The sequence below is a fragment of the Haliotis asinina genome, chromosome 2 (assembly GCF_037392515.1).
Source record: "Haliotis asinina isolate JCU_RB_2024 chromosome 2, JCU_Hal_asi_v2, whole genome shotgun sequence".
NCBI lineage: Eukaryota > Metazoa > Mollusca > Gastropoda > Lepetellida > Haliotidae > Haliotis > Haliotis asinina.
The window spans coordinates 28377840-28401335 of NC_090281.1; the positions used below are offsets into that span (position 1 = coordinate 28377840).

Sequence of the window (23496 nt, forward strand, 5' to 3'; positions counted from 1 at the left end):
ATCAGGCATTGTGTATCATGCAATATTTGTTCTGCAATGCACTAGTGATCAGACATTTCATGTTAAACATTACCTGTAATGCCTTTATGCATTATCTATCAGGCATTATGTGTCATATATTATCTGTCTAGCGTTATCTAGCATACGTTATAACATCAGGCATTTTTCAACATATATTGTCTATTGCACATTATCTATTGGTATTATCTCTCATAGTTCATCTGTGACATATCATCTATCAGGCTTTTACCATCACGCATGATCTAGCATGCATTACATTTATACATGATCTATCAGGCATTGGGTCATATGTTATCTCTCAGGCATTATTTGAGATGCATTATCCAGGAGACGCTATGCATTAGAGTAGTATATATGATGGGGGCTTTGGATAACTTTCAAGGAAAAGCGCTGGAAAGCTTTATTTCACAAATATAGCTTTTGTTAGGCCCTTAGGTCTCGGCGCCATTGCATAGACACTATTGAATGTGCAATTAGTCACTGTGACTTTATGTTGTGTATACTACCATTAGGCATTCTATCATGAACATAAGAAAATATCTGTGACATATGGTCTATCAGACATTATGTACCATGCCTTATTTCACAAATTTTTTGCACTGCATATTATCTACTTGTACTATGTATAAGAAAATATATGTGACATATGGTCTATCAGGCATTATGTATCATGCATTATTTAGTTGTTGAGTCAACAAGTAATTGCCAGGTGTGCTGTTGTTACAGACTGCTGATTGTTACCATACCGTGAAAAATTTGTCTTTCCATGTAATAACATTTCATTCACAACAACAAAAATTTAACACCAATTCTGTTTGTTCTTTGTATGCCACAACAACTTTTGCCTTTGACTATATCAATCTACAGGCAGGAACCCATACATCTGGTTTTAACTGTTACACCTGATGCCTCATCTTTCAGGATGTAAATATGGTACATATAATATATCCAATTAGGCATTATCCATCAGGCATTGTGTATCATGCAATATTTGTTCTGCAATGCACTAGTGATCAGACATTTCATGTTAAACATTACCTGTAATGCCTTTATGCATTATCTATCAGGCATTATGTGTCATATATTATCTGTCTAGCGTTATCTAGCATACGTTATAACATCAGGCATTTTTCAACATATATTGTCTATTGCACATTATCTATTGGTATTATCTCTCATAGTTCATCTGTGACATATCATCTATCAGGCTTTTACCATCACGCATGATCTAGCATGCATTACATTTATACATGATCTATCAGGCATTGGGTCATATGTTATCTCTCAGGCATTATTTGAGATGCATTATCCAGGAGACGCTATGCATTAGAGTAGTATATATGATGGGGGCTTTGGATAACTTTCAAGGAAAAGCGCTGGAAAGCTTTATTTCACAAATATAGCTTTTGTTAGGCCCTTAGGTCTCGGCGCCATTGCATAGACACTATTGAATGTGCAATTAGTCACTGTGACTTTATGTTGTGTATACTACCATTAGGCATTCTATCATGAACATAAGAAAATATCTGTGACATATGGTCTATCAGACATTATGTACCATGCCTTATTTCACAAATTTTTTGCACTGCATATTATCTACTTGTACTATGTATAAGAAAATATATGTGACATATGGTCTATCAGGCATTATGTATCATGCATTATTTCACATATATTTTCTATTGCACATTATCGATTTGTTTTATCTATCAGAAAACATCTGGGACATATGGTCTATCTGGCATTATCTATCATGCATTATTTCACACACATTATCTATTGCACATTATCTATTTGTACTATCTATCAGAAGAAATCTGGGACATATATTCTATCTGGCATTAACTTTCATGCATTATTTCACATATATTAGCTATTGCGCATTATGTATTTGTACCATCTATCATAAAATATCTGTGACATATGGTCTATCAGGCATTATCTACACATGTATTTGTACTGTCAGAAAATATCTGTGACATATGGTCTATCAGGCATTATGTACCATGCATTATTTCACATATACCTTCTATTGCACATTATTTTTTTCTATCATCTATCTGAAAAAACTTTGAAATATGGTCTATCAGGCACTATGTATCATGCATTATTTCACATATATTTTCTACTGCACATTATCTAACTGTACTATCTATCAGGATCTGTCCGTGACATGGTCTATCAGATATTATGTGTCCTGCATTATTTCACATATATTCTCTATTGTACATTATCTGTTTGTACTATCTATCAGAAAATATCTGTGACATATGGTCTATCAGGCATTATGCATCATGCATTACTTCATATATATTTTCTATTGCACATTATCTATTTGTATTATCTATCAGGATCTATCTGAGACATATTGTCTATTAGACATTATCCATCATCATTACACATGCTGCATTATCTGTCATGCAGTATCTATAATGCATTATCCATCAGCATTATTTGTCATGCATCATCCATCCTGTATTATCTATGCCAGTTTGTATTACCGTGGTCAGGTCAAAGTTGGGGTCCACAGCAATGAGGTTATCATTACAGCCAGCAATGGGCAGAGCATAGTCTGTGGAAGATGATTTATTTTATATGTCCCACAGCAAATCTTAGTTGGAAATTATTATTGAAGATGCTTGCTCTTGTACAATTGGGCCTAGATTTTTTAAGCTCTCTTAGCACTAAGATAGTAGTAAGTGCCATATGCTAACATTAACGTACAACTATCTTAGCCCTAAGAGAGCTTCGAAAATCTAGGCTAGTTGTATGTTTGTTTACATTGGGTGGTAAGATGGCCTTGTGGTTGAAACTCCAGATCACATTCAGGCAAGGTTTCATTCCCTCCCTCCTGGGCAAATGGGCAAAGTCTATTTCTGGCATCTCACAGTTATAAGTAAATGGCACAAAATGCCTTACTCACTCACACTTCAAAGACAGAACTCTGGTGTGAGAGAGACTAACAACAGGATATGCTATCTTTATAAAATGTCAGGTAAAGATTACACAAAAGTAAAAGGAGCAAGCTGTGGAAATAGAAGGTAATGTGAGAGGTGAGGAGAGTACAGTAACACCCAGGTGTTCGACAGGGAGGAAGAGAGAAGATGGTTCAGGAAGTGGAGAGTACAGTAACACCCAGGTGTTCAACAGGGAGGAAGAGAGAAGATGGTTCAGGAAATGGAGGGTACAGTAACTCCCAGGTGTTCAACAGTGAGGTAGAGAGAAGATGGTTCAGGAAATGGAGAGTACAGTAACTCCCAGGTGTTCAACAGTGAGGAAGAGAGAATATGGTTCAGGAAATGGAGAGTACAGTAACTCCCAGGTGTTCAACAGTGAGGAAGAGAGAAGATGGTTCAGGAAGTGGAGAGTACAGTAACACCCAGGTGTTCAACAGGGAGGAAGAGAGAAGATGGTTCAGGAAATGGAGGGTACAGTAACTCCCAGGTGTTCAACAGGGAGGAAGAGAGAAGATGGTTCAGGAAGTGGAGAGTACAGTAACACCCAGGTGTTCAACAGGGAGGAAGAGAGAAGATGGTTCAGGAAGTGGAGAGTACAGTAACACCCAGGCGTTCGACAGGGAGGAAGAGAGAAGATGGTTCAGGAAGTGGAGAGTACAGTAACACCCAGGTGTTCAACAGGGAGGAAGAGAGAAGATGGTTCAGGAAATGGAGAGTACAGTAACACCCAGGTGTTCAACAGGGAGGAAGAGAGAAGATGGTTCAGGAAGTGGAGAGTACAGTAACACCCAGGTGTTCAACAGGGAGGAAGAGAGAAGATGGTTCAGGAAATGGAGAATACAGTAACTCCCAGGTGTTCAACAGTGAGGAAGAGAGAAGATGGTTCAGGAAGTGGAGAGTACAGTAGCTCCCAGGTGTTCAGCAGTGAGGAAGAGAGAAGATGTTTCAGGAAATGGAGAGTACAGTAACTCCCGGGTGTTCGACAGGGAGGAAGTGAGAAGATGGTACAGGAAGTGGAGAGTACATCCAGGGATGGACAGGTACGGTCACTATCAGGTCAGCAAGAGAAGAAGAAAGATGGGAGCTCATAAAGATCAAAGAGTCTACATAGATCAGGAAGCATTGAAGACAAAACAATGTAGAAACGCAACGTTTAATTGATAATGTGATGTAAGGTGTTCTAGTACTGTAAGTCTCACCAGTGGTCACTTGGTGTCCCCGTACTGCATCTACGATGGAAGGCGGAATACTGCATGCACCTGTCAGAAACAAACTGATTATAGATCACAAACATACGCCTTTCGTCTTACCTTAATGTGATCAGGGCTTTTATTGTTTAGCCAAAGTGATTTATTAAAGCTTTGCACTACATAAATAATTTGATGTGCATAAATCTAGTGAGCAAAGTTGCTTCCCTTTTCCATCACAGGATCAGCCAGTAAATACATTATTTAACCTGTATAATGTTCCTTGGTCTGTTAAAGCCTTGCACATATATTTCACGAAAGTCATCAGTTAAAGCAGCATTAGATATAAACACACTTGCCACATTATCAAAATCCCTGTCCATCCATTCACTCACTCACTCACCCACGATTGTTTCCAGGAAGCAATTTTCAGCCCTTTTTATTTTGCACCCTGCCTTTTTCTAACACACCCAGCACTCCTGGGATTTTTCACTGTCTTGGATTTTGACATTGACATTTGATCCAGATTGTAAGGAAACCAATAAAATTGCCCTCCTTTGCAAATGGAAAGGTTTGATAACAATAATTTATCAGTGTTTGTCCACTCACTCACTCACTCATGTGAACACTGTTACCTGGATCAGTCTGAGCCATGGTGCTCACATCAGCACACACGTTGTTGACATAGCTCAGGAGCGTCTGAAGATGATGTTCATCCACAGTGGTGTGGACAGACAAGATCTCCACCAGTCTAGAGTCACTGGGGCAGCTTTCACCCATTGTGGCGTCGAAACACAAGTAGGTCACAGCATACTCATCATCCGTGTACATAATTCTGTACATTCCTGGAACATTTCACATCATGTCACGTGTCAGGCACTTAACTAATTGTTTCATTAAGTATTTTGGTTCTACATTGTTGTAATTAATTGTTGGTTACAGATAAATGAAAACATTATATCTTTTCATGAATATTGATCAGTCTCCCAAATCAATCAATAATCATTGATTGTAAGTGGAATTAATAGACTGACTAATTATTTGATCAAACACTCCAGAAACAATGTGGTAAGGAATCATGGACATATTTAAACCTTGGGCATTTTGATGAGGAAAACTGTAAGTAAAGTATGTACAATTTTCCATGATGAAACATTGAAAATTACTTCAATAATTAGTTCATTCATAATAAACAGTTGATGCAGGTCTTAAGGATAGTCAGGAAATATATGCTGATGTACAAAAACTACATCCTGCATATATGGCTGTATAGCCAAGGAAACGGAATGATCTATTTGAAAAAACAATACGTGAATGAGTGACTTCAGTTTTCTGCTGCTTATAGCAATATCGTAGCTGGGGACAACAGAAATTGTACCGTGGGAATTAAACCAAAATTGAAACAGAACTATTTTCTTCAATTTCCTGTATAGCTCAAGAGTCTACTACATAAATCATGTGAATAGCTATAACCTTTTCATGAGGAACATAAACACAAAAGCAAGGTTAGAGAGGAAATAGCCAAGCTAGTCCAGAATCTCTCCCACTTGAAATAAGAACAACGGTGGGAAAGAAGTAGCATTTCATGTTGATTCAAGGGTGAAGAAAGTTTGGCCTAGGACAGACTCTCCCCAGGGAAGTTTAGGGGTGAGTGAGGGGTAGTTTGTGAGGGGTAGTTTGTCCTAGGCCAAAGTTTCCACAGTTAGATTTGGCCATGTGGAAAGTTTGGCCTGTTACATCAGTTCTTTGGGCATGACATGTGGGTAACCAATCAGTGGAAGTGTTTGCCTGTCAAGCTGAAGAGCGGGATTCAATTCCCAATATGGGCACAAAGGACATTTCTGGTGTCCCCAACAATGACATAGCTGGAAAAATTGCTAAAAGTGGAGTAAACCTCAACTCACTCACTCCAGTGATTGCACATCTGTGTTACTCACCATGGACACTGCTGCTGTCCCCGAAACTGATGGTGTAGTCTCCTGGCTGCTCAAACTCTGTCAGCTTCAGAACCTCCACAGGCTCACAGGAATCCCATGAAGACCTGAATCAGAACAACATTCTCAGGAAGAGACACCATGAATATACATTAGAGACAACAACCTCCACAAGCTTACAGGATTCCCAGGAGGACCTGCACCAGAACAACATTGAAAGGAATGAACACCATTAGAGACACCAACCAACAACACAGAAACTAGTGAGACTCAACTCGAAATCAATTCTCACCAGGAAGGAACATCACAGGAACAAATGTCACACTAGGAACATTCATCACTGGAGTCACACCAGGAACATTCATCACTGGAGTCACACCAGGAACATTCATCACTGGTGTCACACCAGGAACATTCATCACTGGAGTACACAAGAAAAATCATCATGGGAACAGGAATTTAAACCAACACCATGGACCAAACATCACTAGTAAGACTCAAACAGCTGCTAGCCTCATCCCACCTCCTGACATATGGCTGTAGCATCATTAACTTACTTGTAACTCCGTGCTAGGAGAAAAACGTCATCATTTTCATCCTCAACTGGCGCCAATACAATTTGCTTTCGGGAACTTGGCACCAGCGACGTGTTGCCCCACATGGATGACGAGCGCCACACGGTGAACCATGTTGTGTCAGCAAACTGTGTCAAACAGATGGACATGACAGGAGATACGTGGATAATTTACTGCTGCATTTGAGACTGTACCACAACTACAGATATTTATTGGTGTAAATGAGAATACACCTTGACTGCAGACATTGCCTGTAGTATATGAAGCTCCATTTCTACAACAGATATATACTGATTCATAGGAGGTCTGAATAACTCAGTCAAGTAATACCTTGTGCATGTCCAGATCAGCCTGAACTGGTATGAATTCTGAGTGACAGCCAATCACAGAGCGATCTGAAAACAACATGTAACAGGTGAATGAGTGTGTTTGAAATATGGCAATACATAAACACACACAGAAACATTTCTTGAATTTACTCAAAGAAAACACTGACTAGAAATCTCTAATATCACATACAGATTTTTAAATGAATTGGTGAAGAAATATTTGCTGTGTCTTGTTGCCAGAGCAACAGATGATGCCACATTCTCAGGAAAACTCCTGAGAGCAAAACAATGAAGACTACTCTGCCTTCACTAAGTGGCCAGGAAATCATCTTACCGTCTGTGATCAGGTCATTCTTGGCTGCCTCCACAATGGCTGATGGCACAGGACATTCCACTGTAACAGAAGGAGTGCCAGGTTACAACAGAAGATACAGACTCCACTTAGAACCTAAAACCAGTTCGATGACCATTACCGCTACACATTATTGACCACCATCTTAAATAGAGATTTTGGGTTTTAGTGTAACAAATGGCCACCAGTGTCCAATGACCAGTGTACAGCCACTTAAAATCATTTAGACTGCAATCACTGACAATGTATGATGTGACCATGTGACATTGCCTGTGTATTGTCACTTGGCCTGGTCTTTACCATTGCACACTTTGTTACGATATACTGACTTATTACAAAGTCTGATTTGCCACACTGTAGGCCATGTCACAATGTATGATTTGTTACAATGTATGACATGTTACAATGTGCAATTTGTCACTTCATATGATTTTGTTACATTGTATAGCTTAGTTATGAGTTTGATTAATTTTCCAAAATTTTATAGGTGTTTGGGTAACTAGGCCCATTTACACCTTGCCCATTACAAGTTTGGCTAGTGCTCTACTACTATTATAATAGAAAATAGGTGTTTATTACTTTCAAAGTTTGCCTAACTTGCAATGCCTAATGTTGTTGTAATGTATGACTTGTAACAATGTGTGACTGTTACAATGTATGATTCTGTTTCAGTGATGAAACCTTATGTCATAACAATAGTTTCTAAATAATATTATCGATGCCATACCTTTTATATTGACAATAATAAATAATTATTCGCATAAACAATATTCCCAATAATTACCAACCCTAGTTAGAAACTTCCTATTGTTACTACATAGGACTTGGCAACAGTACATGCAAATGTTTCTATGCTAGATCTTAGTATACTCTGATATATCAGTTATACTCTGATATATCAGTTATACTCTGATATACTTTATGATTATGGTACAAATGAAGGTTGTTTGATATTGATATACCTCTGAGGACATATGACATTCCTTAGAGTGGTTATCTCCTCTTTGCTGGGAGTAGGAGTGAGAATAAGAGAGTGAGCATGTGGATAAGTGGATGAATGGATTAGAGTTAGTGGGAGGACTAGGTATTGAGTTAGTGACTATAGGTGTGAGTGAATTTAGTGGGCAGATGGGCAAATAAGAGAATAAGCGGGTGGCTGACTTAAGGGCTGAATACATGAGAGTGACAGTAGATGGTTGAGTCAGACCAGTTGGTGAGTGAATGAGTGACTATAGGTGTGAGTGAGTTTGGTGAGCAGGTGGGCAAACAAGAGAGTGAGTGGGTGGATGAATGTGTGACTGAGTGGAAGGATTAGCAAAGGAAAGTGAGTTGATGGATGAATGAAAGACAGTGATTTGGTGGATGAGCAGATGAATGAGAGTGAGCAGGTGGATGAGTGGATGAATGAATGAGAGTGAGTTGGTGGATGAGCACATGAATGAATGAGAGTGAGTTGGTGGATGAGTGGATGAATGAATGAGAGTGAGTTGGTGGATGAGCAGATGAATGAATGAGAGAGTTGGTGGATGAGTGGATGAATGAATGAGAGTGAGTTGGTGGATGAGTGGATGAATGAATAAGAGTGAGTTGGTGGATGAGTGGATGAATGAATAAGAGTGAGTTGGTCGATGAGCAGATGAATGAATGAGAGTGAGCTGGTGGATGAGCAGATGAATGAATGAGAGTGAGTTGGTGGATGAGCAGATGAATGAATGAGAGTGAATTGTTGGATGAGCAGATGAATGAGAGTGAGTTGGTGGATGAGTGGATGAATGAATGAGAGTAAGTTGGTGGATAAGCAGATGAATGAATGAGAGTGAGTTGGTGGAATCCCAACAAGGTGCAATAAATGCAGTTACGAATCAAACAGATAACCAAACCACACACATTTCTTGTTGTTGCTGAGGGTGTTGGAGTCGATGCAGGCGTGCGTGACATACTTCTTCAGGCCAGGAAGGTGGTCATCTGGAATGACCTTTGACCTGGCCAGGATGTTAACCCAGCCATGGACACATGTTCCGTCCTCGCCTTCCTCGGGACACGTGTAGATTACCATATACATCGGGCAGGTATGCAGGATACGGAATGTGACTGGCAGAGGAGATTCATCCAGATTAATGTGCAAATATATTTTGAAATCGTACATGTACTTAAGGACAGATTTTAAACTATTTATGATCGGTGCTCTTGTTATTTACATCCTGAACATTCAACTGTAACCTTCAACAAGTGTTGCCTCAACTGCAACATTCAACAGGTACTGCTTGAACTGTAACATTCAGAATGTGCTGCCTTAACTGTAACATTCAACAAAATTTGCCTCAACTGTAACGTTCAACAAGTGTTGCCTCAACTGTAACATTCAACAAGTGTTGCCTCAGCTGTAACAACTGCCCTAACTGTAACATTCAGAAAGTGCTGCCTGAACTGTAACATTCAAAAAGTGTTCTGTTACATACATGAATTGGAGTCCATGTGGTGGTAATACTCCCCTGCAGCGGTTACCTCCCTTAGGCCAACAGCTTCTGTTGGATTACACAGACCAGATTTTTCACTGAAACAATGACCAGATTTACACCTTCAGACGATAAAGAAATTGTCAGTTATGTGCAATTGTACATATAATGACATGATCATAAAAACAAGTTTGAATTTTTCATCAAGAGAATATGAGTAATTCTGTTCAGGATCATTGCCTCCATGGACATAGTCCAAGACAAAAGGGCAAATCAAGATCAAAGTATTATATTTAACTTAATTTATGCACCTACAAGAATGTTAGCAGGTTGGAGTAAAAGACACATATGACACAGAATGTGACTGTGTCTGAGACTGTTTATGCATACATGTGACTTACTCTATGCTTCTGTAGAGCCGCACCAGATGCCAGCCATCGAAGTGAAAATAGGCAGGGCCCAGGGACTCTACCAAGGGTGCTGCCGATGGCGTTGACATCACAGTGTACCATTCCCCTTGCAACTAACAACAACAAAATGAGTTATTCAGGACATGCACTGGACAGCATCTGCTAAAGGTTTAGAATTTGACACAGTGTCCAGATCTCATACTCATGTTGCCTTATCCTGTACTGTTTCCTTCAGGGCAGCAATCAATTTTATAAATGACTATATTTGTCTGAGCACAATTGCTTTTGGACTGTACTTCACAAAAGTGACCCGTGAAGGTTAGAATTGATCTTCAGTAAGCCATGCTTGTTGCAAGAAGCCCCCTACACTAATGGATCCCAAACCACTCCTACCCATCCCTGGGATGTCTTTGTTCTGGTGCTACCCCCAACACAACCCAAAGGATCCAAACCATCATCTTTCAAACCCCTGGGTACTGTTATAATCTCAGACGAAGTGATCTTGGTGCAAAGCGTTAAATCCCATTCATTAAAATAGACTTACGACAGTCTGATTGCTAAGGTGATTAACTACCATACATTAACATAGACTTACGACAGTCTGATTTCTAAGGTGATTAACTCCCATACATTAACATTGACTTACGACAGTCTGATTGCTAAGGTGATTAACTCCCATACATTAACACAGACTTACGACAGTCTGATTGTTAAGGTGATTAACTCCCATACATTAACATTGACTTACGACAGTCTGATTGTTAAGGTGATTAACTCCCATACATTAACATAGACTTACGACAGTCTGATTGTTAAGGTGATTAACTCCCATACATTAACATTGACTTACGACAGTCTGATTGTTAAGGTGATTAACTCCCATACATTAACATAGACTTACGACAGTCTGATTGCTAAGGTGATTAACTCCCATACATTAACATAGACTTACGACAGTCTGATTGCTAACGTGATTAACTCCCATACATTAACATTGACTTACGACAGTGTGATTTCTAAGGTGATTAACTCCCATACATTAACATAGACTTACGACAGTCTGATTGCTAAGGTCATTAACTCCCATACATTAACATTGACTTACGACAGTCTGATTGCTAAGGTCATTAACTCCCATACATTAACATAGACTTACGACAGTCTGATTGCTAAGGTCATTAACTCCCATACATTAACATTGACTTACGACAGTGTGATTTCTAAGGTGATTAACTCCCATACATTAACATAGACTTACGACAGTCTGATTGCTAAGGTCATTAACTCCCATACATTAACATAGACTTACGACAGTCTGATTGCTAAGGTGATTAACTCCCATACATTAACATAGACTTAAGACAGTCTGATTGCTAAGGTGATTAACTCCCATACATTAACATAGACTTACGACAGTGTGATTTCTAAGGTGATTAACTCCCATACATTAACATAGACTTACGACAGTCTGATTGCTAAGGTGATTAACTCCCATACATTAACATAGACTTACGACAGTGTGATTTCTAAGGTGATTAACTCCCATACATTAACATAGACTTACGACAGTCTGATTGCTAAGGTGATTAACTCCCATACATTAACATAGACTTACGACAGTCTGATTGCTAAGGTGATTAACTCCCATACATTAACACATTACTCCTATACCTCAACACACACTTTCATATAGCGCGAAGACTTCTTTCTACAAATCCACCCTAAGATGTCTATTACCGTATAATACCGTGTAAAAGCCTAATTTTGAGGACCAAAAAATGTTGTCTGTAGAAGGGGTTCGGCTTATCTATGAGGCACAATTTCACGAAAGTATTTTTCTGATCGTCAGTGCCCTGTCAGGACAATCTTACAGGTTAGCAGTACAACTGCCAGGAAATTTTACGACGATTACGGCCACTTTGTTATACACCATTAATAAAATACAAATCGAAGTATACAGTTTTCATTATTTCAAATTATGTTGCCCTTAGTCATTACTTAGTTCCGTACCTACCTATTTACACACAATGTCAATTTTTAACAAGTCATAATCCTGTCCGGTCGCCATTTGACATGCCAATCAGATCAGCTGTTTCCTGTCACTTCACATACGGTGATTGCTTCCTGTTGTTTCGATAGGGGACCCATTGCTATTGTTTTGCTGTTTGCACAAGCACTTTCAAGAAGTGAGGGATTATTGGAGTAGGGGCATTCATTTGTAACATGTCATTGATCTAAATAATCTTAAGGATCATCAACCATTCACCCAGCCTGACAACTCTCCTACCATGGTTGTGTTGATGTTCTCCTGGTACGAGATCCCAGACAACTGACACTCATCTGAAACAGAACATTCACAGCAACTTAGTGTCTATAAGGTTTTAAAGTGAATGTTGACTTACTGCCTTGAAACGGGAACCTCTATAACCTTTCCTTTTGGTTCTATGATAGTTCAAGTCATGACTAATGATTCTTGCAAAAAAATAGCACAAATTAAAAATTCACCAAATAAATACAATTTATTAATTAATACATTTAAACTGAATCAAACTTAACAAAATAAATACTAGACTTCCACTCACACACTCACTCCTAATAATCTGTTAAGTCTTAAAAGAAAAAGCTAACTAATTCATTCCTATAAAGAAATAAAAAAAACTATCATTTTCCTCCAATTTAGTCTCCTATTCTGCATGAAGAAAAACCCTACACAAAAACTAGGAAATACAAAACAAAAAAATGGGAGACCTCCCTACTTACTACGGTCAGGGTATCGTGAAGTAAGCATCTTCCCAGAGCAATACAAGCCCTTAAATACCTCCTGCACTAACCTTTAACCTGGGAAACATAGCTTATCACCCACTGGCCCACAATGGAGTTAGCCAGCCAATCATGGCAGCTCTACCATACCACACTCAGAATGCGAACAGAAAACACACCGAGCAATGGCAAACCGACTGAGAAAGGATAATTCCAAAAGAATTTTGCAGCCAAAAGGAAGCTAAAAAGTGGAATTTTATACACTACAAGCAGCATGTAAAGAAATCATTTACTTCTGGAAATTGCAATGTAAAACTTCCCAGTAAAGTTACATTACAAACCCAATACATGATAACATGAAAAATAACATTTACTCCCAGAGAAAAACCTATTCTCCTACACAAGCTTCATCATGGTCAGGATTAATCTGTCTCACAGTCCCTGAACCTCATATTTGTCCTCATGCTGCAGAAAATAAACATATCTACATTTCACAAGAACACTACATTGTCATGTTATCAGTCGCAACCCCCCCCCCCCCCCCCCACCCCCCACCCCCCAACCCCCCACCCCCTCCAAAACAGTAAATCCAAACAAGAGGCAAGAGACTTAACCATGAGAAGTGAACAACCATGGTCCTGTAGATCAACATAAGTCATGAATAACATCATTTATTTCAAAGGTCAATTACTATATACTTGCCTCAAACATACATTTAGTAATATTCCCAAGCATTATAATATCAATATGCAAAAGGCATTTTATCAAAGTTCTGTGATAAGATAACAAATTGTTTTCCAGGTGTGTCTTACATAGACATTGAACATTAACATTAACAAGTGGTGGTTGCAAATTAGATAATGCAGTTCAAATTTTCAAATCAAAGCCTCCTTTGCAGTTGTAATAGGCAGGCATTATCAGTACAGTGTACAACCCATTTTTACCCTTTCTATTGCCCTCTGAACATCAATTCTATGATTAGCTGTAGTTTCTTCTACTTGGTCTCCGGTTATTGTTAAATATGGATCTTTCCAGACCACAAATCAGACAAAAATAGAATAACACCAGAGGGGTTTTATTAAATTGTGATTTCAGAGTTTCTGCAAAGATCTCACTGTACAGTCAATTATGACTCTGCAATCAGAATATTTAATCTTGAACTTGCTTGGCGCTGTCTGCTAACCTACATGTTTTTGAGGCCAAATGATTAGGAAAGACAGCATAATATGTCAGTATGAAATCCAGTAATTAGTATGTTACTGCAGGTGATTTGGAAAACTTTAAATCTAATGCCTAAGTCCTCAATAATCAGGCCTAACTGCAGATGCATGCAAAGTAATAAAAACAATTCATCAATAGTCCTCAGAATCTGAGGTCTTCCACTGTTCTCCCTACTAACTGCTCTGAGTGTATGTTCCTCTGCATCAGTCTTTTCATCAAAAAGTGCCTCAAATGTTTTCCTGTTAGGTATTCCCATGTAGAACACACTTATCATCAGAATGTGATATGTCCTCAAATGCTATGTCAGTCAACATACTTGAACTCCTTCAGTTCTGAATGTCTATGTTTCATTGATTGTGTCAGTCTGATTTCTGACTGTGTATGACTATTGTCAGTCTGCACACTTGAAGGAACTTTTCCTGTGGATAACTCCTGCTTACGCTCACATCTATTGACACATGTGTTAATATCTGATGTATCGATTAGTCCGCAATAGTCATGAAGCATACTTTAAACCTGTAGAAAACATCCACAACATGTGAATACACTGCATCACTGGTAACGGGATGCCTATCTTCCATTTTCGCTCTCTGGAAGTAGGGCAGAATACCTTTTTTATTGTGTTTGTGAACAAATGGGCTATAAGGGGGAGGTTAAATTTTCAAGAGAGATAGCAAACCTTATTGAACTGGGCAAAAGTTTCAGTGATGCTGTGGCCAGGTAACCATCAAAAACATCTGGCACCAAGTCATGTTAAAATGAAAACAACAAAACAAATTCTGTAAAAAAAATAAAATAGCAAATGGCATATCAATGGGTAATGACTAACATGTGTGAAGTTTGGTGAACCTAGCATGTAAACTTTAAGAGATATGATCCGCACAAATCCATCAAACACATTTGGCACCAAGTTGTGTTTCCATGGAAACAGCACAAAACAAACTTCTGGAAATCTTCAGAAAAGCAAAAGGAACATCTAAGGGTATTGATTAATGTGTGTGAAGTTTGGTGAATCCAGCATGTAAATATAAAGAGATACGCTCCAGACAAAGTTTCGGGATGGACAGAATGAATGTTATATACCCGGGTTACTTCGTAGTGGGTGTACAATAAGTTTAGATTTCCTCAGTTTCAGAATCTCCTAAGTCACAAGGGCTCCTATTCAGTTAAATGGAACTATTAGTTTCAGTTAAAGTTATATATACATGTACAGTGTTAGTCTAGGTCAGACGGAAATGACAACATCAGGAACTAACTGGACCAATGCTATGACCTCCAGTACCAAGGAAGGGACTCACCTTCTGGGGGTCCTGTGTATCCTGCCTCGTCCATCTCCGCGGCTGATATGAGACACATTCCTGAAATGAAATTTTGTTTTATATGTAGACTGTTATCATCACAAATACACAATGCCATTTAGAAAGTGCTCAGATGTAACATGTTGTACACGGGACTACAATTTCTTAATATCATTATGCTGATTATGTATGCAGTTGAGCAAGTAGACATATAAAATTGAGAAAATATATTTGGGTAAGAAGGTGTCATTAGAACGGTGCAGACAGACAAAATGCAAGCAAATAAAGTTTATTCAACGAACCATACACTTAATTTCAATTGTTACTATTTTTTAACCGTGCCTGCTATTACACATATCAAAATTGACAGTTGTAAAACTATGATGGTTTTCTCAGATAACTTTACCCACTATCACAAAGAAAGGAAAAGTTAAGAAGTACCTGGACTGATGTCCATGAGATCACTGACATCAACACACAGACTTGAAATTTCACCGAGGAGTCGCTGGAGAAGTTCATCAGGGATGCTGTTATATCGAGACATTATGGCAACTTGAGTCTTCTCCTTCAGACAATGTCCATCAGTCTGCAGACTACCGCATATGTACAAAATGGCGTATTCATAGTCTGTGTACACAACACGGTAGGTGGCTGCAGAGAAAGACGGCAGATCTCTTGTTAACGCATACAAAACAATGTATTTGTAAACAATAAATGTTTCTGTGGCAAATATTTTCAGGACCACAAACAGTTTCAAATAAGAAAATATATTAGAAACATAAATAACAAATACGGTGGAAGCTCCCAAAACTTCCAATGATGTTCTATGATGTTTCCATATTTGTAAAAAGTGTGTCAGTGACCTTGCTTGTTGTTAGTTGTAAATGCCTCTAAAACTGATAGATCTACATTGTTTGTTTTTATTTTGTTAAAAATCCTGTCCATTTTCAACTACCTGACGAAGGAGGGCAGTTAATGAAAAACCTCGGGCAACTGCAAATGATAATGAACTCTAAAATAGAGTCACCCTTATAACAATTGATAAAGACACTCTGATCATGGTTTCATTCAGGACAAAAAATAACTCCACTGTGTCCATCTATTTTCATGACTGATGGATGAGCAGAGAGTAACAAACCAGTGAAGGGAGGTAATATAGAGCCACTTGAGAGTGAGTCAGTTAAGTTTTACGCCACACTCAGCAATATCCCAGCTATATGGCAGCAGTCTGTAAATAATAAAAGCCTGGACCAGACAATCCAGTGATCAGCAGCATGAGCATCAATCTATGTAGCTGGAATATGTTGATACGTGTCAACAAATGTCAGCAATTTTGACCAGACGATTCTGTTAGTCACCTCTTACAACTAGCAAGGGTTACTAACTATCGGTTCTAACCTTACCGGGTTCTAGAGAAACAATGTCTACAGTACTTACCATTGTCTGGTAGCACAAAATATCCTGGAGACCTCTGTTGCATTGTCACATAACGAGACTGAGCACACTGATGGGACGTTTGGCTGTTGTCAGATAAAGAAGATCATGTCAGTGTTTTAGGGTACATTCTGCATTTGATTGGTTTCATCAATGATATCATCTCAATACTTTTGTTGAAAACCAGTGAGGAGATGAACTTGTTTAAGAAACACCCATATCCAGTAGGCAGTTATATGGCTACTTGGGCAGCAATCATTGAAGATGAGCATGTTCGAACCAAACTGATGCAAAATAAGTTTGATTAAACATTGTGGATCACAACATGCTTTCTAGTGAAGCAAAAGGGGTCATCAACAGTGGCTCTACACATGTGAATCATAGGTACATTTCTGTATACATCTAAAATCAGAATACAGAAATGTACACTACACTGTTTTCCTGAACTTTCATACTGTTGCATAAATGCATTTAATTACACTATCCCCAAACAAGCTGAAGTCAACGTTCTGGTGATTTTGATGATTGCATTGGTAACGCTATGCCAGGGCAGTACGTGCACAATCAAGGTGCACAAGCAGTCGCTGTCATGAGAAGTTTTATTGACGATGGAAACTACACAGCTGTAAATAGTAACCCACACCACACAGCTGTAAATAGTAACCCACACCACACAGCTGTAAATAGTAACCCACACCACACAGCTGTAAATAGTAACCAACAAGAGAGATGTACAGAGTAATCTTCTACAACAGAGAGCTGGTCATATGATCAGACATACTTATATCCCTTGAAGACAAGTGTAAGATGGCCATCAACATTCCTGAAGTACTTGTGGGTCATGGATCTGTAGGTCCTCTCACCATAGAAGTAGGGCAGAATCTTCAGGGCATTCCATTTACCCAGGAACTGAGGAGACAAACCACAGATGTATTTAAACTGTGTCTGTAGAACATCATGTTTTCACATAGGTCACATCTGTGTGTAGAACATCAGGCTTGTACATAAACTGTGTGCTGGGCATCTGGGTCTAGATTTCAAAGCTCTCTTAGTGCTAAGACAGTCATGGGTTCATGTTAATGCATGACTCTTATGAGTGGTGTTTACATACATTTCCTGACTTACTTGAGTGAGATCGAAGTCTGCTTGTATTGGTATGTTGGGCACTTGGCATCGGTCTGAAACGAGGCGATACACATGGTCATGAGACATCAGAAACGTCAGGAATTAAATACATTCTTCGCTTTGACCCTTCAGCTTTTCCAAGTCTATATGGGAGAGAGCAATGGTGGTACACTCGATGCCTAATGTTTAGTGTCTCAAATATAACATGAAATGGATAGAGACATCCAATGACATTATTAAACAAGAGTCATCAGAAGATGACATATCCCTCCGGGCCCCCAAATGTTTGAAAGGACAAATAATCTGAGAGTTAGTCATTGTTTTTTTTAAGACTCAGTTTGAATTGTTTCCATGGAATTCATAGAAATTATAAATGCCATATATCTGTAACCAGCAAAGTCACAATTTCAAGATCTGCCTCATATATCTGCCAAGATCTGTTGAAGGACATGAAATGGTTTTCGAGTTGTGCTCTGGGAACGAAGCCCATCCCTCCAGTTTGAGACTAAGACCATTGTAGCTTCTGACTGGTATATCTACCAAGTTTTGCAGAAAAATAAAGAACGGATTCTGAGTTCTGCTCCGGAAACGAAGCCTATACCTCCATATTGAACGGGCTTTGAGTTATTCTTGGGAAACGAAACACACCTCTCACTTTTGAGACAAAGTCCGAAACGTTTCCATGGAAACTGAGAAAATAATAAATCACAAAAACCTGTACATAGTAAAAGACACCACTTTAGGTTCTGATTGATATATCTACAGGAGACACCAGTGGGCTTTGCACATTGTACTCATGTGGGGAGTTGAACCCAGGTCTTCAGCATAATGTGCGAACTCATTAACCATCAGGCTAAACCACCTCCCCAAACAATGTCATAAGAGAAGCAAGTGTGAGCACAGTTTGTGTCATATATAGATATTAAAGATCCAAAGCTCAGCAGAATCTGCCACGTGCATAAATAATGAAAAATTGATGAAGTCAAAGAAGCAACACGACACTTCTAAATGCTCTAAACTGAGCGTCTGTGATAATGAGACTTTAACGACAGTCTCTTTCCATAACATGTGCATGAAAGCAAGCATAGAATAAACTGACCAAGTTCATGAGTTTAGACATCTGAGTCAGAAGTCTTCAATAGGAGTATAAAATTTGCATACACAAATTAGTATAATGTACCTCACTCTTTGAAACACACTCACCACATTACAAAATTTGTATAATGCAGACTCACTCACTGCATTAGGAAATTCGTGCAACATAGACCCACTCATCACATTACAGAATTTATATAATGTAGACGGACTCACCAAATTATGAAATTCAAATAACATAGACCCACTCTCTACATTACGAAAATCACACAAGACCCACAAACCACATTGTGAAATTTCATCCACTCATTCACTCACAAACTACAGCTCACCTGGTCCACTGTAGCCTACACTCTTAAGGTACTCTGGTGGAATGGAACACAAATCTGGAACATCAAAGGGGAAATTGAAACATTATTGCCAAGAATATTTTTCAAATTGGATATATGATGAATAATGCAAGATTATCATATCTGTGAGTTTCAAATGTATTTCTTGCATACACATATCCACATAAACCATTGTCTTCAGATCCATACACATTGTCTGTACATACCTGTATTACCACACACCACTGTCTTCAGTTAAAGACCTGTCCTGTGTACATACCTGTATTAACATGCACCATTGTCTTCAGGTGAACACATTCTCTATACAGGCCTGTATTAACATATACGGTTGTCTTCAGGTCAACACATGTTCTCTGCACATGCCTGTATTAACATATACCATTGTCTTCAGGTCGACACATGTTCTCTGTACATACCTGTATTAACATACACCATTGTCTTCTTATCAACACATGTTCTCTGTACATAGCTCTCCAGCAACTCCATGGTGTCGGGGTCAATAATGTCATCCCTGGCCAGTATGGATGTGTGTGCCAGACCGTCAAGACACCATCCATCATTGCCAACTTGTCGACATGAGTATGTCACAGCGTAGTTGTAGTCTGTGTAAACTATCTTGAAAGTGCCTGATGAATGAAAAATCACTGGATTCACAAATGTTGATAGATCTATCACAGAACCTGTACATTTCCAGGAAAAAACAGTACATAGTGTCTCAGAACTGACAGACCTCCAATCAGGCATGCTCTCAATATCGGCACTAGAATTTGGTCCCAGCAGGAGCTAGTTACTTAATGATCAATTATGATCTAATCTGGCATTAGTCTATTCCGTATGATGTCAAAGACACAGCAGGCTAAACTTTCCTACCTCATGATTATAACATAAATGGAGGCTGTACAATGAATTTGTGTTGTATTTTTCTGATGTATCTTTATTGATGACTGAATAATATGATGACTCTCAATATGTTATTCAGTCATACTTTACAGTACACAGATCATTCTCAGGTTGAAAAGGGAAAAATTCTATAAACCGGCACAACCTCTTTATCTGCCTTTTTTTACAAGGGCTTCCACTGCATAGGGAATAGAAAAGATTTACGATCATACTTATGGCATGAGTTATGAAGTGTGAGGAACAGTGTCCACATACACATATACACTTCTTCCACTGATGTTTTTGAGCTTACTCTTCTTGGTGGTGGACAAACTATGGCAATCCACAGCCAAAAATCAACTGCATTATGCTTGCCAGACAGTTCTTTCATTAAGCTCGGGAAGAGGTGAAATTCTACTGATGAGCACGGAAAGTATTTTACTATCTGTTCATGGTGTAGCATACAGGCTTTAGGTTAGGATCAGAACTCTCCAGCCATCCCTTATTCATGGTGACAATGTGTTACCTGGCTGACTGATGTCCACCTGATTCTGATAAGATGTGAATTCATATGGGCAGAAGTTGAATATTTCTGAGCATAGCATGAAACAAGACGCACTTACAGAATATTACTGATAACAGGTAATTACCTTGGCCTGTCAGGGTACTGAAAATGTAGTCTCCATGCGAGTCTTTCTCAAACAATATTGTTCCTGGTCTGAGGCAGGTGCTTGATCCCTCTCTGGAAACAAAAATAAGTGCTCTTTACCGTGAGCAAGTGAGTTTAGTTTTAGCATTACTCCAGCAATATCAGGAAATGGGTTTTACACATTGTGCCTAGTTCTATACTGAATCGAAATGTGATACTAAATGCAAGAGCATACGTTGTACTTGACGTCATGAATAATAAACCACAATGCCACAAAATAATGACAACTGATTATTTGCCAAAAATGGTTCTGTTCAATCCATTGGGCTTAAAAGGCAAACTGGTAATGAAAAGAAGCTGAGGGAGGAAATGCCTGCTAAGATGTAGCCATTGGTTGTGGTAATGGGGTTTGAATAACAAGGTAAATAACTCCTGCTGACATGTAGCACAAAAGGATCTTGTGAAGTAACACAAGGGAGGTAACTCTTTGTGAAATGTAGCCACAAAAGGTGATTAGCATAGCAACTCATACTGAAATGACACCACACAAGGTGCTGTGAATTATCATAATAATTCCTGTTGACTTGTGGCAACAAGGGATGTTGTGAAATAATATAAGGGAAGTAACTCCTACTGATATGTATCCACAGACAATAGAGTGAAGTAACACAAAGGAGGTAACTCTTCATGAAATGTAGCCACATGAGGTGGTGAGAATAAGCAAAAGGGAGATAACTGTGAATTGTAGCCACACAGTGCTGTGAATTGTCATAGGGGAGATAACACCTACTAACAAAAGGTATTGTGAATAATATAAGGGAGGTAACTCCTACAGAACTGTAGCCACAGAAGGTCAAGAGAAATAACATAATGGAGGTAACTCCTGCTGATATGAATCCACACAAGGTGTTGTGAAACAACATAAGGGAGCTAACTCCTACTGAAATGTTGGCACAGAGGGTGTGTGAAATAACATAAGTGAGGCAACTCCTACTGACATGTAACCGCGGTAGGCAGTGGTAAAAGCTCCATCGTCCTTCAGAAAGTAGTCTTGTATTGCTGTCAGATAAACCTCCCCACCAAAATAGTTTGGTGACGTCTTAATGATGTTCCACATCCCTAAAAACTGAAAAAAGAGAACTATAAATTATCTTGTTCAAAGTCAGAGTGAAAGCAGGAACAGATGTATGAGAAGCAATGGACGCTGAGAGAATTGGGGCAGAAACAAACACTTTGAATTCTAGCTATAATTTCCAACAAATCCCATTTTTCACTTCAAAGCAGTTGTCAATCTTCCTTGCTTGTCAAAGACATATACTCACTCGGTTCTTGTCAAAGTTCTTTTGTATTGGCATCTTGTCCAGCTTACACATCTCTGAAGGGAAAAGATCACAACGAAACATTACTGCAAACCATCCTTGCTAAACATTATTGTTGGACAGTATTTTTAACACATCACTGTTTGACAGAATTTCCTGTACATGATTGTGAAACAGCGCTTTTAAAACAACACTAGGAAGCACTGTTTCCTGTACATTACTGTGAAAGAGAATAATTTTAAAATCATAGCGAAAGATTATTACCAAAAATATAACTTTTAACCACAATCGCTCCATTTGGTCATACCTCATTAAACTTACTAGACAATGTAAAGTTTACTCCAAAAGATGAACAATAATGAACATGTCCTGCAACATTAATGACAGCTCACCTTCACTGTGATAGCCAGCGGAGACCAGGTAGTCAACTGGTATCTCACACAAATCTGGAATACAAACACATATTTCTCCAATTGTACTATATTACTCCTCATATTCCTGGTATATTATCCTTCATATCCTCCACACATACCTGCTACATTATCCTTCATATCCTCCACACATACCTAATACATTATCCCTCATATCCTCCACACATACCTCATACATTATCCCTCATATCCTCCACACATACCTCATACATTATCCCTCATATCCTCCACACATACCTGCTACATTATCCCTCAAATCCTCCACACATACCTGCTACATTATCCTCCATATCCTCTACATACCTGCTACATTATCCCTCATATCCTCCACACATACCTGCTACATTATCCTTCATATCCTCTACATACCTGCTACATTATCCCTCATATCCTCCACACATACCTGCTACATTAACCCTCATATCCTCCACACATGCCTAATACATTATCCCTCATTTCCTCTACATACCTGGTACATTATTCCTCATATCCTTGTAACATATCTGGTACATATTCTCATATTCTCCACACATATTTTCATATTCTCCACACATACCTGGTACATTATCCTTCATATCCTCCACACACTCGGTACATTATCCTTCATTTTCTCTACATACCTGCTACATTATCCCTCATATCCTCCATGCATACCTGATACATTATCCCTCATTTCCTCTATAAACCTGGTACATTCTCCCTCATTTCCTCCAC

The 23496-nt window shown here is 38.8% G+C and overlaps 1 protein-coding gene across 1 annotated transcript in view; it reads right to left on the reverse strand.

Annotated features, from left to right (window-relative positions):
• Positions 1 to 23496, reverse strand: part of LOC137273523 (uncharacterized) — a 156023-nt gene that overhangs the window by 42596 nt on the left and 89931 nt on the right. The window contains exons 26-47 of the mRNA XM_067806249.1: positions 22744 to 22797; positions 22355 to 22407; positions 22031 to 22158; positions 21034 to 21125; positions 19921 to 20130; positions 19487 to 19540; positions 18060 to 18112; positions 17716 to 17843; positions 16938 to 17020; positions 15942 to 16151; positions 15501 to 15560; positions 12509 to 12561; positions 10213 to 10334; positions 9815 to 9909; positions 9243 to 9446; positions 7338 to 7397; positions 7005 to 7069; positions 6657 to 6802; positions 6103 to 6206; positions 4801 to 5010; positions 4178 to 4237; positions 2523 to 2593 (exon numbers count right to left, since the gene is read on the reverse strand). Of these exons, the coding sequence (XP_067662350.1) occupies positions 2523 to 2593; positions 4178 to 4237; positions 4801 to 5010; positions 6103 to 6206; positions 6657 to 6802; positions 7005 to 7069; positions 7338 to 7397; positions 9243 to 9446; positions 9815 to 9909; positions 10213 to 10334; positions 12509 to 12561; positions 15501 to 15560; positions 15942 to 16151; positions 16938 to 17020; positions 17716 to 17843; positions 18060 to 18112; positions 19487 to 19540; positions 19921 to 20130; positions 21034 to 21125; positions 22031 to 22158; positions 22355 to 22407; positions 22744 to 22797 (2315 nt within the window). The remainder of the gene's footprint in view (positions 1 to 2522; positions 2594 to 4177; positions 4238 to 4800; positions 5011 to 6102; positions 6207 to 6656; positions 6803 to 7004; positions 7070 to 7337; positions 7398 to 9242; positions 9447 to 9814; positions 9910 to 10212; positions 10335 to 12508; positions 12562 to 15500; positions 15561 to 15941; positions 16152 to 16937; positions 17021 to 17715; positions 17844 to 18059; positions 18113 to 19486; positions 19541 to 19920; positions 20131 to 21033; positions 21126 to 22030; positions 22159 to 22354; positions 22408 to 22743; positions 22798 to 23496) is intronic.